Genomic DNA, 18,432 nt, shown 5'->3' on the forward strand with positions numbered 1-18,432 from the left:
CATCTGTACTCCACTCTTTATAAAATACAATAAAAAGTATGTGTAGTATTTGACTACATACTTAAAATGTTAGTCAAGATGAGTGTGAGCCAATATTCTGTGTTCCTGCGTAATACCAGTGCTCTACAAAAAAAATTACACATTAAGCTTTTTTAGATTCGCAATGCTGTAATATTTGTTACACTTAATTCTAGCAGCTTCTAAAAAAATTAATTAACTAGATTATTTTTTGGATGAAACATTAATATAGTCAATAATAAAAGGTTTTACAAACAAATTTATATTTTAAAATAACATTTAAAATAATAAGTTATTAACAAAAAGAGCAAAAAAACTGAGCTATGTCAAACTTCAGCAAATGGAAAGCACAGTCAATTAGTGTTTCTTTTTAAGAAAAGATTTATTAACTTTTTTACAATTTTATTTAAAACTTAAAAAATTTATTTTGCAACATTGTATTTCAGGTACAACCCTCATAAATACAGTGTTAATTACCCTCCATATAAGTAGGATCTAGTCCATCCCCTCCGTACAAGAACTGCACTATATCGCCTGTCGAGTTTCGCACACTGGTATCGTAGTGGAGGCACAAATCTTCCAGGGACTAGAACAAATACAGATTGCTCGGTATGTGGCACACAACACACACAAGACATATATAATGAAAAACTGCACATTACCAGGAATATTATTTTTATAATAATACAGTGAAACCTGAGTAGGTTCTCACAAAATGAAGTAGAATCCTAAACAATGATACTGTTACTAATAAGTCGGCTTTCCTGCTGCATATGTATGCGTGACAAGTTGAAATGCTTAAATAAAGCATTTTTAAAAACATTCTCTGACATATAACAAATCATGGTCTCTCTGGGTTTGAAATAGTGAAGTTTAACAACCACGGGAGGGAATAAAATCTTAATTAATTAATAGACAAATATTAAAGAAAGTGAAATTTAATAATGCTTCCCGTTATTTTTGAAACAAAAGTTTTAAAAAAATCGGTCACCTTCACGAGACGTCGCTGCATGTAGCCAGTCTCAGCCGTCTTGACTGCCGTATCAACCAAACCTTCACGGCCACCCATCGTGTGGAAGAAAAACTCGGTGGGTGTGAGTCCAGAATAAAAACTGTTCCCCACGAATCCCTTAGCGGCAGGTATTTTTGCTGAAAGCAACAGAAACAAATTACATATTTGTCAGTACTGAAAAACTCCCATAGTTTCTGATAACTTGTCCAGCACAATATTAAATAACAAATTAGCCTCACAATGTCTCTCAAAGTGTGGGAGTGCTCTGTCCTCGAAACCATTTGGTACTCTATGGCCGCTGATGGCTTGCTGGCCCACACAGGCTATCATCTGGGAGATGTTGATGAACGATCCTGTAACATTGAACACAATGTACCCTATTGTCACAATGGAAAATACATTTTAATACACGTAATGTGACACAGTGACTTGTAATAATTCACACTATGTCCTTATTAAAACCAAATTAAGATTTATGTACAGATGTTGTCTACAAAGCCATTTGTACATGGTCAAAAACTGTGTTTTCAATGCACTTTCAAAGCAACTAGCAATATGTAGATATTTTCACTATGTTCAGGAATTGAAAACCTTCATTAGTACTCCTTTAACACAGAAACATAAATGCTTTTTGTCCAAAAGCGTTGGCGTAATCTTCAGAGTTCCCCCGTAATAAGTTGGTACTTTAATAAATTCTTTATTAAAAGGATTTTTGTTAAAAAAAAAAAAGTACTGTATTTATCCGCAGAAGGGTCGCCCCTGCGTATGGATCGCATCTATAATTTTTGGCATAAAAATCTAAAATTTTCAACATATATCTGTCTCCAGTAGAATATAAAAGAAGTCTTCATGGTCCTTGTCTCAGCTTATTGCAACTTAAGAAACAGGACACTGATGATGACCCTTGGTCCTTTATCTTTCCCCTCTCTATCCTTTATGGCCTTTCCTTCGTCTCCCCCTCCCCCGCAACTAACAAAAAATAAAAGTAAAAGAAACCTATATTTTTACACCTGTGTTTCCCTTCACCTATATTGTATATTTTTTTACCCGCTCCCTTCCCAAGAGAGAAATTTTTTTTGTCAGTTCCTTCAATAAAAACAAGCATACCCTTTACAGCAGTTTTGTCATTGAATATTGCAGTATAAAGCATGGGAAATCTCAAACCAAAAACCTTGCATCACAAAAACCTGTTGAGTTGGACACGTGACGATTGTGGGCGACAAGTAACTTTACAACGATGACAGAGGGAGGGACATAAACAAACACTGCTGCATGGCCACATCCCCCCTCCACTTTTTCTCACTCTCTGACTGGTTTATTTTTAAATTTCTCCCTCTTGCCGGACGCCAGTACGGTGCCAGACAGTCACGTCACTTCCAGTGGCGGCCAGGTAGTCGCCTGACAGGCAGCAGATGCAGCGCTACGGTGCAGTTCATGATGCTTTACACACACTGCTGAGATATATTAATTTAAAAAATTTATACTTACTCGTGACATATTTATTAAAAATCTATTTAAGGACATATATAACCACACAGTGCAAGGTTGATTTTTTTTTTACCCAAAATAAAAAAACTTGCATAGGGATTGCATTACATGTTTTAAACAACAAATCAGCATAAAATGTGCGACTAATAGAAGGGTAAATAGGTAATTTACATGATAAAATTTGTGTATTGCGCAATACACATTATGCCTTTAACGAATTAACAAACACAACATTCAAGTACATATAGCTACACATACTACCAATTGTACGAGCACTAAATACAAGAGCAGAATAAGAAAATAAATTTATGATTTTAACTGTTTTACCAAATATATGCAGTCTTGTCTCCTAAAATAAATGGCCATATCTATTTACATAACATTAAAACGTGAATTACTTGGGTAGTTTGAAGCCTTTTTGAACGTGAAAGAAAACCTACCTTTGGAACCACTTAGAGCCATGACGAGGGGGCTGTTACTGGGGTGCAGTTCTCGCAGGCACGCCTTCCCAGCATGGTCTCGGATCACAGACAGCTCCTTCAGGATAACTGCTTCCAGCGTCTCTTCATCCGTGCAACCAGGCTGGCACTGCAACTTGCCTTCCTGCAGCGCTCTGATGTACTGGTCACACTTGGAGTACCTGTGCAGTGACATTTTATTTAGATAGAAAACAAACAACCAAACAAACATTATTTTTTAAACATTGAGGGCGTACCGGTGTTGTGGTGAAATTATCTGTGGAAATTAATGGGCGCCACCACGTGAGTGGGCACGTGGACCCGGCTGAAAGACTCTACTCAGGGCGTTACGTGGCCCGTGTGCGGCGAGATATTAGCCCTCAAAATGTTATACGCAGCTCCTGTCCCTACCTAAGCCAGCTCTCAGCGTCGGGCACGCTTCTAATTCCCGCAGTGGGCTCTCAGGGCGTCCCACACGCCGCCGACCAGGTTAGGGACCCACGTGGCCCCCCCGAACACAAAACACGTAACACAGTTAATTGGCTTTTATTCTACTCACGGTACACGTCCTTACACGATCCTCCACTGGTAAAACTGTAAAACGCCCGAGGCACGAATCAGCTTAGGTGAGGAGGCGAACCACGCACGTGGTCGCCTCAAGGCAGCGACACGACCGTCCTCGGCCGGCGGGAGAGAGAGACTGGGCTGAGCTCATCGCTTGCAGGTGGCAACATGGCGCCCCTTCGCGCCGAACACAATTACCGTTACACTTTGCTGTAGCGTGCCCCGGGTTACTCTTAGAAAATACATAACTAATTTTACAATAATTATTAGATTACTTCCATGTCCAGACCGTCTGTAATAATTACTTATAAACATAAAACAGGGTTCAAATGAGTTGCACGCTAGTTCCTCCTTCGCCCGCTAGGGAGCATCCTTGTTCGTGCTTGGACTTATAAAAATAACAAAAGACATGAAGTTATTAATTAAAATACATACATGCATAGCCATCGTTACACTATTTTGGGGCGGAAAGAAAAAGGATTACAATATTAATTAACATATTTAGGGGTGCGGCGCACTGCATCTAAGCGCCCTCTTGCCGGGCTAGAAACACACGCACACACGCACGCACGAGCGGGAGGTTTGAACTGAGACAGTGGTTGGGCGGTGTCATATCGGGCTCAAAGGGGCCGCAGGCCCGGACGACGTCAACATTTACAGCTATTTATTGCAAATCTTGAGGGTAAACAAAGTTTTTCATTTGTCCGACTGGAGCATCCATCCGGAGATGCAGACAGTAAGTAATTTTCCTGCTTTATTTTTTTTATATACATCAAAGGTTGAAAATTTCATCAGAAAGTACCAAAATTCTGCCTTAAGGGCCCCACCTACACGGGCACACATACTCTGTGCATAGCTTCAGAAAAAACTACGCTATTTAAAATCTGCTCAAGATATTCCAGTGGTGACTTTTTTACGAAAAGCACATCAGAATACACTGAGGGCGGATGAGTAGTTCTGTTTTCACATTTAATTTTTAAGCTGTATTTGTAGAAGAGTGAAATTGGATAAAATGTGTGTTTTCAAGATAAATTTTAGTTTTACATTTATACCCTGGAAGAGGAGGGGGGCAGGAGGCCCAGGCTCACCCCTGGAATTGAGAAGCCCCACACTAAGGGGGGCCTGCCTGGAGTTCCAAAGCGTGACTGTGAAATGGGTTTGATGTCATTAATATGTCTAGGGGTATGCACTTTTCGTGTTTATTTGTTCACAGAATTCGAGGTTATTTTTCTGGAAAATCGGTGTTATTTTTCTCTGAAAGGGAGGTTATTTTGACTACCAAAATGGATAACAGTAATACCAATTTCATATCTCAAGTGTCATGAAAATTGTTTTAACACTTATTACACACCAAATACTAACTACTTAATATTAAAAAAGATGACATTATTAAAAAGGTATAATTGAAATTGAATGTCCAGTATTTGGAGAAGTATGAAGTCATTTCTCAATTCTTATTTAAATACTTACTGTAGCAGGTTTCTGCATTTTTGTCAACAAAAGTAATCATGGTAAATTAACGCTTTTTTGTTAAAAATATTTATTACTTCGGATAAGTATGTAGGCCTACGCCACGTAAGTATTAGAGCACAACTACCACGCCACGCAAGTTCAATTAATACAGTTTACAAGTTTGTCGTATTCAACCACGCACGGGCACGGCCGTAAACAGCTGTTTTGTTGTGACTTCGTGTGAGTGTGCGTGAGCATGACTGCGCGCGCAGCCTACCGGCTGCCAGCTGCACTGCTGCTGCTGATTGCATCATTGTGTGAGCTCAGCGAGTAACGACGTGTTGTGTAGCTACTGCGTATTTGATGTTTTGTGTACAAGTGTATTAAACTATACTCACGTCTTTGTTTACATCGTTCAAGTTATTCAAAACATTCAGTTTCGCCTCTATACATGTTTACACCTTTTTTCTTACCATAAATACTAAAAACATCGTCACATGTTCGCATGTGAGAGGAAGCAGCGCATCGTACTCTAGTTGAATTATGGCGGCCGTGTTGATTTACTAATTCTACACCAGGTTAGGCCTAAGTTACGGACTTCTTCAGAAGTACGTATTTTTAGCATAGTTTAATCAAATAGTTATGGATATCGGGTTTACTTGTTTTCAAACGTTAAGATTCGCGTATAAATAGTATCCTATAATGTGGATATCGGGTTTATTCGTTTTAAACTGCTAAAATTCGCGTAAACATGATTTTATTGCAAATTCGTGATTATTCGCTTTAAAATGTCAAAATTCGCGTAAAAAATCGTTTTATCGCAAATGCGAATTTTGCATACCCCTAAATATGTCTAATGGAAAACTTTCTGTATACTTTTAAGTTTTCTGCTTATTGCTTGCATGTAGGCCTAAATATGGGCAGTTTACAACCGTATACAGATATGACGTGTCGTTAACTCCATGTGCCACGCCTTCCCTCCCCCCTTAAAATTTCCGCGGGCCTCTTTGGGAACTCTACAGATTTGTGCCCCTGGTTTTACGCATGAAACATCCGTTACAGACTCTTGAAAGCACTCAAGGGCCTGGCATTCCCCCTTACCTTCATTTCTCCGTCATAAAGTACTATAGTTACCCCTCAAATCTAATAGCTTACCTATGCACGACGAAAAAGACTGTGCGACTAGTTCAGAGCGTTGCGCTTAGAGAAGATACCGCGCTAGACGCCCCAGTAAACGTCGCGGCGGTGTACTTATCATCCCGCCTCACTAATAGAAATAGTATACCCCTTACTAGGCAGGCCCCTTGAAAGGTGGAAAAATGGATGACCGAATGATGAGAGCAGGCACTCACCCGGCATCCAGCAGGTCATGCTTGGCCTTGAGCAGTCCCTGCCCGGGCGTCACGTCCCCGATGCCGATGGAGAAGCCCCGGTTCATGAGGAAGTACGAGGTGAGCCGGGCCAGCCGCCACATGGCCTTGGTGGCCACGTCCTCCCCCCAGTCGCACAGCAGCTCGTAGAAGACGTTGCTCTTGGAGCCCGAGCCCAGCGTGGACTTGTCCATGGAGCCTGCCAGCAGCTCCGAGTTGCGGATCACCACGTCTGAACCCAACACGTCACTACATCAACCTGCTCCCACTTTTGTCTCGGGAAACCTATTGTGTTTGTCTATACTGTCATCGTCATCTGTTTTGTTACATCTGTGTTGTCATTTTGTTCATCTGCTTAGAATCATAGTTGGGTTCATCTGTTTGTCGCTGTATTGTTCAAGGTCTGTTTTCTTGTTTTATCTAAGAGGGTGCAAATGAGCGTTTGTAGCAGGGATTCTTACTGCTTCTCTTCACTGTTCTTGATGCAACTGTCTTGTTTTTGTCAGCCCTGCTGTAACAAATTCTTACCTGATTCCTTCCACTGAACTTTCTGTGCTGGCTATGTTTTTAACATTTGACATCAGCTGATTTCGGCTTGTTTTCTGTGTGTTTGCATATTCTTTTTTTTTTTTTTGCCCGTTGAAGTTTCTTATGACATACAGTGTAACTGGCAATGTGAACGTCAAAAAAAAAAATCTTAAATCAAACTTCCCAATTGCAAGAACCATTCAAAGCTCGTTAATTGCCTCTACGTCTACTGTGTGATCACATTATTCCCAGAAAGTATTCAGTGAGTGGAAACCATATTACAAAAAAGCTCACGACACAACAATTATTCACATTACTAGGCCTATGCGAATTCTAGGTTTTTGCATTCACAGTGAATATAGAATTGAATGCTAAAAATATTGTCAAATTCGAATTATGTTATGAATATTTTTCCTAGCAATGCTGTACATTAAACTTAATTGATAAAATACTAAAATAAGTTAAGTAAAAAAAAAAAACATTTGCTATTTGTTGGATACTGGATCAAAGAACTTTCCTTATATTATTAAAGCTAAAGTATAGAAAAAACTTAAGCAATATTACGTAACTACAAAAATTCCTTTTCAAAATGAATAGTCAAACATTTCTTATACATACAACAATTTATCCACAGTTGGATGTCAGTATACAAAGCCTAGAATAATAATATTATTATTATTTATTCACATAGATTAAAACTTAATATGTAACTGAGGACCTTGAATATGTTCTTTAAATGATTCATGCAATAGGGAATTTTGATTTAATACAATATTTTGGACATACCACACTGTATATTTGCACTGTTTGTTCTTGAATTTTTTCTATGACAAACAGTGCAAAACTGCACTGGGGTATGTCCAAGAAATTTTATGAAATCAGGACCTTGAATCAAAGATTTTCTTGTTTCAAGCTTCAGTACTCATGCAAAGCTTGCATCACATTCAAATAAATGAATAGTAAATTTCCTGATTAAGTCTCATTGAATATCTAAAATAGCTTCAATCTGCTCAGCCGAAGCTTCGCACAGGTCAAACCATTACTACAATTGAAGAGTGTAGTATTATAACAAAAACTGCCTCATAAAGCAGCTTAAACACTCTTCTACATCTGTTTTACAGCTGAGACATTGTCAATATGCTGTGACGTACACATTGATGTTAGGAGGAATATTCTTACAGTTGCCATATTCTTTCTTACTAGTTTTGTATCTTCTCCGGTTGCGAGGGATCAAATGCAGTCATTAGCTATTTGGGCTGTGGATGTTTAACCAATCATACTTGTCACCAAGGAAACAATACGTTTCTAGATGGAGATTGGAAGAATTCCGAAAGTAATTATTCAAAGAAAAAACACATCATTGTCCGGGCCGGTACAGTTGGTCTGGTGGGAAGTAGAATACATAAGGTAAGGAGACCAACAATTTCAATAGAAATAAAATATTTGGTAATGCTACTTAGAATAAAATAGAGACTAGAAATCTAGCAATACATGAGGAAAAGTACCGTATTTACTCGCGTAAAGGCCCCCCCTTTTCCCCCAAATTTTCGACTCCAAAAAATGTGAGGGGGCCTATACGTGAATTTGGAGGAAAAAATAGATTTTTCTTTTTTTCAGGTATGAAAAACTAACATTTAATAAAAGCAAAATGAAATACCGCCACAACTTATTTAAACGCCAATTAAATATTGATTAAATGAAACAGCTGGCGGAACGACTGGCAAGTCGTGCGTCTTTGTTCTAAAGAGGGAGGGTGGGGGAGGCAGCGATGCGGCAGGAGGGAGAGAGAGGCAGCGAGTCCGCAGGGGGGGGGGGGGGGGAGAGAGGCAGAGGCGTGGCTTAACCTCCCTCCTGCCAGCTAGCCAGCCAATCAGACAAAGGAGTGTTAGAAATACCAGTACCTGCTCCACCCACTTCCCTTCCTCCTTCACTTCCCCTCTTCTTCTACGTCAACACTGCACATCAACACAAGCACGCGAGTCCAGCTTTCTTTATCTTTATGTCGTTTGAGATACGACTAACTGCGTACGTCTGTCACACCTCACGACAGTCCTACTGAGAGTGGACAAACTATAATACCAGTCTCTGTATCACTGCCGCTTACAAAATCACCCCCCGCCGCTCACAATACATGGCTTGCTGTTTGATGCATGCCAAGCTGCCCTGCCCTCAGATAAACCCAGAAAAACAAGTTTTTAAATTTTTTCTCAAAAATGTTTACAAAACAAGGAGGGGGGGCGTATACGCGGGCGGGGCCTTTACGCAAGCAAATACGGAAGTAAAACAATGCAATCATTAGCTTTCAATATTCAAACTAAGATTATGTTTCCTAACAAATGCAACCTTCTGTCAAGTATTTTTTTTAAAGTTTGATTACGTTTAAATATGCACCTTTCTGTTAAGTTATTTCTTCCTTGCACGTTAATATAAAGACCTTTCAATTCCAATTTTGCATATGATGAAAAATAGAATAAGCATGTAGAACAAAGATTAAACAGAACGTACCATAGAAAGAGTATAAGACAGTAAAAACTAAACTTACATGAATCATTGATGCAAAGTTCCTCATCCTTTGAGTACGCTCTGCCCTTTGTGCGGAGGTTCGCCATAACAGGACACTTCCTGTTGGGTCGAAGTATCATGCCAAAGATCTGCTTGCCAGTCCAGAGTGCCATAGGCTGAAAAATACATAACCAATCAAAATTTGCTTAAGTATATTTAAATGGTGCAGTGTTACACACATTTCAATGTGAATGACAGAACATTATTATTTCATAGCAAAAACCCATGCAAATCACATTTAAACCACTTTCAATCCAAACAAATATTGTGTAATGTGAATCAAGAAAATAAAAATAGAAAATGTAAATTAATAATCAAGGATATATTTGAGGGGATGGAACAATGAGTGCTATAGTTATAATGAATTTCACAAAAAAAAAATTAAAGCCATCTTTAAAAAAAATATCAGTACGTATAAAATACCTACCAGCCAGAATTATTTATTCTAAATGGTTCAAAATTTTACATTGCTAATAATGCAAATAGTTGAAATAACATGAGCTAAAGTTTAAGATGGAAATAAACACATTGTGTGCCCCTCACTTGAATGTGTTCTAAATTTATCACTGTCCTTAAAAAATTACCACTGAAAACTGACTATGGAAATTCGTGACTTATCATGACAAAAAAAACTCCAATAAAATAACAAAGTTTGCTTGATGGAATCAACTGAAAAAACTGAGCTTAACCTAGAGTAGCAACCCATATATGTAAACAAATATAAAACATAAATTACCGTGTTTTCTCGTAGAATCGTCGCACATTATATTCTAAAATCAAGTTTGAAAAGTAGGGGTGCGACCAATATGAGGAAAAAATTTTTTTTGTTAGGTAAAGTTATTCATAAAAACAAAACACGTTGATGGAAAGTACGTTTATTTAAAAAAAGGTGGAGTATACAAGAGCACGCCAAACAATCTATATTAATAATTCCTTAAACAAAAACCTTTCTTCAACTTTAAATAGAAAAACCAAAACTCTAACGTGAACGCAAGCCACTTGAATCTGACATGAACTAACGTGTCGTAGTACACACTTACCACAAAAGAATGCAGGCTATCAAATGTAGTTAACTCAGCACCTGACAGAGCGCGTTGTATGCACTCGGCGAGATATCAATATTCGACTACGTGCGCGCGCTCTATACGGGAAGCAACATAACCAAACATGTATGATGCGCTGGCTACATTTTTATAAGCGGTATGCCGCGGCAACGCAGACAATCAGATAAAGGAAATAATGTTTAAAAACCTCTTTATAAGAAAATTTACACGTCAAACAACTTTGTATTTTTCCGTTAATTAAATAAATAAGTGGTAATGACCGAAATTAAATTTTAGATTAAACCTACACCGCGGCGATGCAGACGATCAGATAAAGGAAATAACGTTTAAAAAGTCTTTATAAGAAAAATTTACACGTCAAACAACTTCATATTTTTCCGTTAATTTATTAAGTAAGTGGTAATGACAGAATAAATATTAGATTTCTACTTTAAAATACATCATTTTATATTGAAAAGATACCTTCACAAAGCTCTCGGCATCTACTAGCGGGACCAAAAACATCTTGCGACAATACGCGAGTTGTTTTTTTATCCCAATTTTGACAGCCTAAAATATGGTTGTGACGATTACGCGCGTGCGACCATTGTGTGAAAAACACGGTAACAGATAACGTTTTTGCAGTGGCAAACTGGTTTTGTAATAAGACGTAACACTTAATTAGAAAGAAATGAAAAATGAGTTTTGTTCACGAGTGAAATAGCGACTCAAATAAAATATAATAGAAGTGTCCGTGGTAGGATTTCCTGATTATGTGCAGTGTCATTAATAAAATTTCTTACTGACTGAGACCCAGAATTGTTGGAACTCTCATTACAACATTTTTTTTTTTTACTCTAAAACCTTTTGGTGTGAGATTAATGAAGGAAATGAATGCAGTGAAGAATTTCTTAAAAGCTATCCACAATCAGTAGTTATTCAGAAATCACGAGTCATTTTCAAAAGTTAACCCTTCGTTTACAGGAGCTCTGCACACATTTCAAGATAAGGATTCTAACTGGTGCTGGAAGGATCATCCAGACTTTGTAACATAAATATTCTTCTTGAATTAAAAAAATAGTCATTGACTTGTGATTAGCCATATGGTGTGACAAATCTTTTTTTTATCACATCACAATATTCAGCTGTCGAAGTCAGAACATGCACATACAGTACACACATATGTACTGTATTTTAAATCAATTTTTCTTTTGACTCCTGTCAAGTGTGGAAAGAAATGTTTCAATGTACAAATTTGATTAGAAAATTGTTCTATAAAGTGAATAATTTTATATTTGAATCAAAGTAAAAAACTTAGCGAGTCCACGCAAGACACAAGTGAAATTTCTTGCTATTTAGGTATAGATAGAGATAAATTATTTTCATTTTCGATCAAATTATCCACATAAAAATAAATGATAATTATAAACTCAATTGCACAAATCAATAACTCTTTTCCACACTAATAAATAAATAAATTGTAGATTCTTTAAATAAAATAAAAGAAATATGGTAGCATAAATCGTCAGCAATTATGACAACTGTGGAGGAGTAGACAAACACAAGCAGCGTTACGAGAATTCCGCAGCATCGCTGCTACATCATTTCTACCTCTGCCCTGCCGGCCGTTACAACTAGCATATAGCATGCTCCGCTACGTACCTATTCCCCCCCCACCCACCATTTTGTCATCTTTCCATTCGACCGCTAGAGCATGCGTTGGGAGTAGTGTCGCCGCTGACACACTCTACTGCTCTACCGGTTCCCCCCACCCCGTACCTAACTATTTCTCCTTTCTCCTCATGCGATCGGAATTTTTTGTAAGGCTCAAAAATTGTTGCCCCCTCAGAAAAGAAGTTTCATTTTTTTAAATAAATAAAAAATTAAATTACAATTAAAAAAAAAAAGTTATCATTGATAGAAGACTACTAGGAAAGAGCACCTTCCTGATGGCTGGCGGAGGCAGGTCGAGCTGCATGGCCACGTCGTCGCCGGCACACAGGCAGGCCACGAGCTGGCACGCCTGCCCCCGGTCCAGGAAGGTGTCCTTCTGCGTGAGCAGGTAGGCCCCCGTGATGAAGTCCTGCGTCGCGGCTATCAGCAGCTCCCCGTTGCGCGGCGTCACCAGGTTCGACTTGTTCTGCGCAACATGCCCCCACTTCCACATCAGCGCAGACGAGATGACACGGTCGGTGGCGTAGCCAGGATTTGTGTGTGGGGGGGTGTTAAGAAGCCAGCCCCCCCCCCCTCCCGTATTAAAGCGGGGGGTCCAGGGGTCCTTCCCAGGGAAAATTTGGATTATAAGGGGTAAAATAGTGCTATTTTAACAGTTTTCGGTACTTAAATTTAAATATTGTAATGGTAAAAATTTTATTAATTTTAATATGAAATTTGCTTGAGTGATGTGATGAATAAGAAATTAATTAAAGATTTGATGCTAGGGGGGGAGGGGGTGTTTGAACCCCTAAAACCCCCCCCCTGGGCTACGCCACTGGACATGGTGAATTGCGATAAAACAACGAAAGAAAAATAACCATGAATAACGTGCTCAAGATAATGAAATAGAAGAAACTCACCCCCATGAGTACGAGAGCCTCTGCTCTAGCTTCTTCAGTCTGAGGCAAGTGTAGATTCATCTCATCCCCATCAAAATCAGCATTGTATGGCGTACACACACATTCGTTGAACCTGTGTGCAAATATACACCAAACATCACTGTCAATAGCTCTGAAGGTATCTTATTACACTCTTAAATTCAATGGACAATAGAAGAAAAAAAAAAACATGAGGGATTTCCCCACATATTATGTTCTCAGATACTTTTTAAATAACATTTAATATTGTGGTTGGAAATAATTGATTCATTCAGTAATTTTTTTATTATTACTAGCCCATATAATGTAATAATAATAATAAAAAGAAAATAATAAAAAATGACTACACTAAATTAAGTATTTAAAATTTGAAAGATTGTAAATTCTTAAATAAAGTATCCCAAAAGTGTGTGAAACTTTGGAAAGTTGAAGTCGAATCAAAGACTAATTTTCTTCGCAGGCTAAAATATTCTAAGACTGGGTAGGCCAGTCAGGGGTGTATTCGTGTTGGTAAGACAGGATGCTAAGTGCAATGCTCGCTGGTGCTTCTAGCACAGTATCGCCTTTAAGCGCAAAGCTGAGGACTGACTGGTGCATAGTCTTATCGTCATGCATGGAGCAGCTATGAGATATGAGTGGTAACCATAACATCATACGGCGGAGAAGTTAAGATAAAGATGTCCCTTAAAATTTTTACTCAAGTCCCTTGAGTGCTTTCAAGAACCAGTACCGGACGTTTCAAGCCTAAAAAAATATTCTGAAAACACATTTTTTTTTTAGCCATTTTTTTAGGTTATGTAATGTAAATACCAAATCATTGGCTTGCAGTAAGGATCACAAAGGATCTGGTCATTCCAATGGCTTGGTGCATCTTCTTAGGGCTATGTTGGTTCCTAGTCCTTGTTTGATTTAATTCAGAAGCTAGTAGTGTACCTGAAGGGTCGAGTCGAGCACACAAATACTCGGAGGTCGGCTCAGAAGGGGGTGCTAGCGGAGCAAGGAGGCTCACCGGAACGTCCTGTGCTCCAGCACCTTGGCGCGGTGGCACATGATGCTGAGCTTGTGCAGGCTCGGCTGGCGGTTGAACAGCACGATGTCGTCATCCCTCAGGTGTCGCTCCACCACGTCCCCGGGCTGGCTCACGGCAACACGAGCTTCCATCAACAACGCAGCTTTCATCTTTCTTACAAGTTAGAGCTACGCTACTTCCCATCTATTTTTATTGGCCATAACTAGAGACCTGCAAAATTCGTGGATTCATTCGGTGATAGGCTAGAATTCAAACACATATACCTCTTAGATAATTGTGCTATTGGCTTACTGTTCATCTGGACGAATCTCAACCAGTTATAAACCCTCAACCAAAGAAGGATCAAATCACAGACAAACCAGCTTAGACGACTTACAAGTCGGCAGCCAATGAATTTGCGTTATTTGCCAGAGTGTACAGGGGTATGGGCAGTCTATCCTGAAGGCCATCGAAACCGCGAATTTTGCAGGTCTCTAGCCATAACACACTCGTCGTGACAATTTTTTAAAAATCAATTGGTATTTTCATTTTTATTATTTGAGGAAAAAGATTCAAAGAAAATTACTACAGGAAATCAATAAATAAAAAAATTCAACACAGATATCTTCAGTTTACTAGGTCACCTTTTTTTAATACCTACACTGTTACTATTCCCCAAGATATTGTACTTTTAACATGTAAATATATAAATAAAATCACAATATGTATTGATTCTGGAAATTTAGTTTATTAAACTAACATTTAAAGGGTTTGATGTTTCGGTAGTTATTATTTTTAAATTTCATGTACGCTATTTTATTTTTGACCCTTGATACCTAGATTTGGATTTGAGAGGTATATTTAAGGTACTCTTTGGGATTAAAATTCAAGATTTTGATCAGAAAAAATTGGGAACTGACAGCATCACAAATTTTTACAAAATTGCCACATGTAAAGAATGCAAAATTGTAGTGCCAATGACATGTGGTGTTCCCAAGAAGTCAGCCATCTCAGAACTATAATACATTCAGGGACTTTTTCACACATGACACAAGCACAGTGTTTACGCGTGTAGACAACATTTGTACACTACAAGTAGGATGTTGGTTAGACTTTGACACACTTTGCTAACATTTTATACTACTTGTTTTTACTGTTTGCAAAGTTCGCTGCCATGTGCTTTTCCAGTTTTGATTGGGTCAATGAGAATGTGGTTACTGTACGACTAAATATCCTTCATTCACTTGATCAGCTATATACATCATGTTGAACATTATTCTACTGACCACAACATTAAGAAAATGCATGAAAAAGAGGCGTCTCTAGCTATGCAGGGAGAAACTTTCTTTTAAGTCAATAATGAATGCTCTCATCCCTTATAACTTTCAGCTCTATTCTGAGATGTATTTTGTAGTACATAATATACATATGTATCAAATTTTCTAACCATGCAGCATACTTGTATGCAGCAACATGAAAAATCTTTACTTCGAAATGCCAACTCAAAATGAAATAAATGTTTAGAAAACAAAAAAAAAAATTGGTTGTCTGTAAAGTCGGTTTACGGACAATAGTTTAACGTGACAATGTCATAACAAAACATTGATGAAATGATTGATCCAGAAGGAAAGGAAATATCATATTCGGCCTGAGACTGAGCCGTAATAGGTTTTTGCAACCAAACCAGTTAGGCATTAAAAATATTATATTCTTTGAGGAAGAAATTTTTTTAAATTTTTCTATCTTTTGTATGATAAAATCTACCTCTGCATACGTTTATGAATAAAATTGAATCATTTTTATTGAATTATCACTATTTTGTATGGATACAAAGGAGTGAAATGAAATGTACAATTTAATTAATAAATTTACTTTTATTTGCATTCATTAATTCAAATATATTTATTACTTTTGAAATGTTGCGTGTGCCGTATTTCGTTTAACAAGTACAAAAAAAAACTTCGCAGCTGCTGGGATTCCAACCGGCCACCTTTGGATTGGAAGTTAGCGATGCTACCGCACGGCCACGAGACCATACTTGAAAAATAATAGTTTCAGGTGTTATATACATATTTATAAAAATTTTGTTCACGGTAGGGGAATAATATTATTTCGTTTTTATAACACGATTTTATAACAAATACGCATCCCAAATACACCAAACTTATTTATAATGTGTTACAATATTTTTTAAAACATTGTGCAAAAGATCCCGGGTGTAATTTGAATTATTATGTGTAACTGTAAAACACCATTGTTGGTTCAAAACGTATTTGAATATTCAACATTACTTTTAAATAACTGTACCGATTGTGCTGAAAATTGGTGGACGATCGTTAAATTACATAATATTAATAATTCAAACGATGAAAATATGATTGAAAAGTCAAATAGATGGTTGTTCCAATCATGTGGAAGAGAGATGCCACGCATGCATACAATGAGCATAACAGGACACATCCGTAGTGGGACATCCGTAGTGGGACACTTTTTCGTGGGTGCAGCCGGCGTTCATTGATTTATTAGACGTCACGTCAAAAAAAGAACCATGTTGATCGGTACAGACTTGTGCAAAACTTCACCTAAGCAAAACAATAAAAGCTCTTTTTAATATTCAATTTGACTTTGCAAGGAAATTTGCTATTCATTTTATTTGAAGCTTCGATTGTGATGCAAAGCTTCACTTCTGATGTAAAGCTTCATATTTGTTGCAAAGCTTTAAAACATTGGAAGCCTATTATTCGCTAAGAAAAAAATTTAGTTCTTTTTATGTTGTATATTTTTTGCTTAAGTAACAGTTACTTAAAAAAAATTGAAAGGTAGCACTCCATTTGCGCTTATGAATGCTTACTATTCAAACAAAAATGAGTTGATTCTTACTTAGTTATTGATTACTAAATGTCAAAATGCTATAAAATTGTTAACTGCAAATAAGATAAAAAAGGTCACTCATCTGCACAGGCTGCTAGTACAAGATGAATTCCTGGAATACATAAATATATATTTTCTTTAGTACTGTTTTTATTATCTTTGTTATATTAATCCATGTACAATTTGATTTATCATATAACTAACAACTTGCCGGAAAAAATATTATTTTAAGTCAATCATTATAGCAACTGTATTTGCAAAATCGAAGCATGAATTTTTTTTTTCTCAGGTTTTTTTTATATACGTAATCAGTAGGACTGAGCAAATATATTTTTAGTTTGAATCAAATACAAATAGTAATATCAATTATTGAATACAAATATTGATTACAAATATTGAATTCAAAAAGTAATTATTAGAATTCCACTAATTTTTTTTTTTTTTTTTCACATATAAGAAATACATATTGAAAGAAAAAGAAATTTATAGTGTAGTGGCTTCTGGGAGATTAGATAAACAATACTAAAGTGAAAGGTTGGTTAGGCTGACAGCTACAATTACTATAGATAAAATGTTGAAATATTCAAATTTTGAAAGGAAAATATAAATAATTATTGTTCATTGTAATCAAAATAGGATCTGGAAAAAAAATTTAATTAACAATGTAAAGCGAATATGTGAGGCAATTGCAGTATGTGTGAAGACTGAAGAAACTTCAAGAGGGTGGGTTTAAAAAGAATGTGCAATGAGCAGTAATAATCTATAATTAAATATGATGTAGGTCTAAAAAAATATGTATAACCTATTGGTTTGAATTTTTCACTATGTGAAAAATTATTATTTATATTAATATGTATGGATTATATTTGTTGGTTTTTTAAATAATGTGTAGGAACACAGTAGCTGCTGAGAATGTTACTCTCTTTTTCAGCCCAGTGGGTGTCGGCTTGATAAAAAAAAGTGTTAGTGTTCTTTTTTTTTTTTGGGAGGGGGGGGATATGTGACAAGATAATTGCCTGATCTGTAACTATGCTAGGAGTATGAGAGTGGGCCTGTATCCGGTCGTCGTCGTTCACTGTGTATTATCCACCAGAAAAACATTGTCATAAGTTGTTACGCTTAAGGCGATTGGTGCACGGTAAAAAACGGTCACAGGCCCGAAAACAATGAATTTTGTATCATATGACCACTAAAGAGTCTAGATGCCTATGTGGGTGACAGTTACTATGTAGGGAGGTCAGGAGCTTAGTTCCAGCTCGTCAGTGGCGAGATGGCCTTCATACGGGAAGGGTGTCGCTGGTGGTCGCTCTGCGGCCTGCCATCTAGCGGTAACTAACAAAACCTCGAAGATTGTATCTCGCTCTCCCTCTAACACACAGCCGATAAGGTTCTATCGTGCCCGGAGGAGGGGAAGGTTTAGCAGGTTTCTCTTTCACTCATCCTTCGCCATGGGGAGGCGGAAT

At 37.5% G+C, this 18,432-nt stretch overlaps 1 protein-coding gene across 1 annotated transcript in view; it reads right to left on the reverse strand.

Annotated features, from left to right (window-relative positions):
* The window catches only part of LOC134528098 (DNA-directed RNA polymerase III subunit RPC1), an 88,243-nt gene that overhangs the window by 42,058 nt on the left and 27,753 nt on the right, over positions 1-18,432 (reverse strand). The window contains exons 9-17 of the mRNA XM_063361360.1: positions 14,099-14,223; positions 13,072-13,183; positions 12,438-12,635; positions 9,433-9,568; positions 6,345-6,594; positions 2,959-3,158; positions 1,270-1,383; positions 1,010-1,167; positions 496-604 (exon numbers count right to left, since the gene is read on the reverse strand). Of these exons, the coding sequence (XP_063217430.1) occupies positions 496-604; positions 1,010-1,167; positions 1,270-1,383; positions 2,959-3,158; positions 6,345-6,594; positions 9,433-9,568; positions 12,438-12,635; positions 13,072-13,183; positions 14,099-14,223 (1,402 nt within the window). The remainder of the gene's footprint in view (positions 1-495; positions 605-1,009; positions 1,168-1,269; positions 1,384-2,958; positions 3,159-6,344; positions 6,595-9,432; positions 9,569-12,437; positions 12,636-13,071; positions 13,184-14,098; positions 14,224-18,432) is intronic.

The sequence above is a fragment of the Bacillus rossius genome, chromosome 1 (genome assembly GCF_032445375.1).
Source record: "Bacillus rossius redtenbacheri isolate Brsri chromosome 1, Brsri_v3, whole genome shotgun sequence".
Classification (NCBI taxonomy): Eukaryota; Metazoa; Arthropoda; class Insecta; order Phasmatodea; family Bacillidae; genus Bacillus; species Bacillus rossius.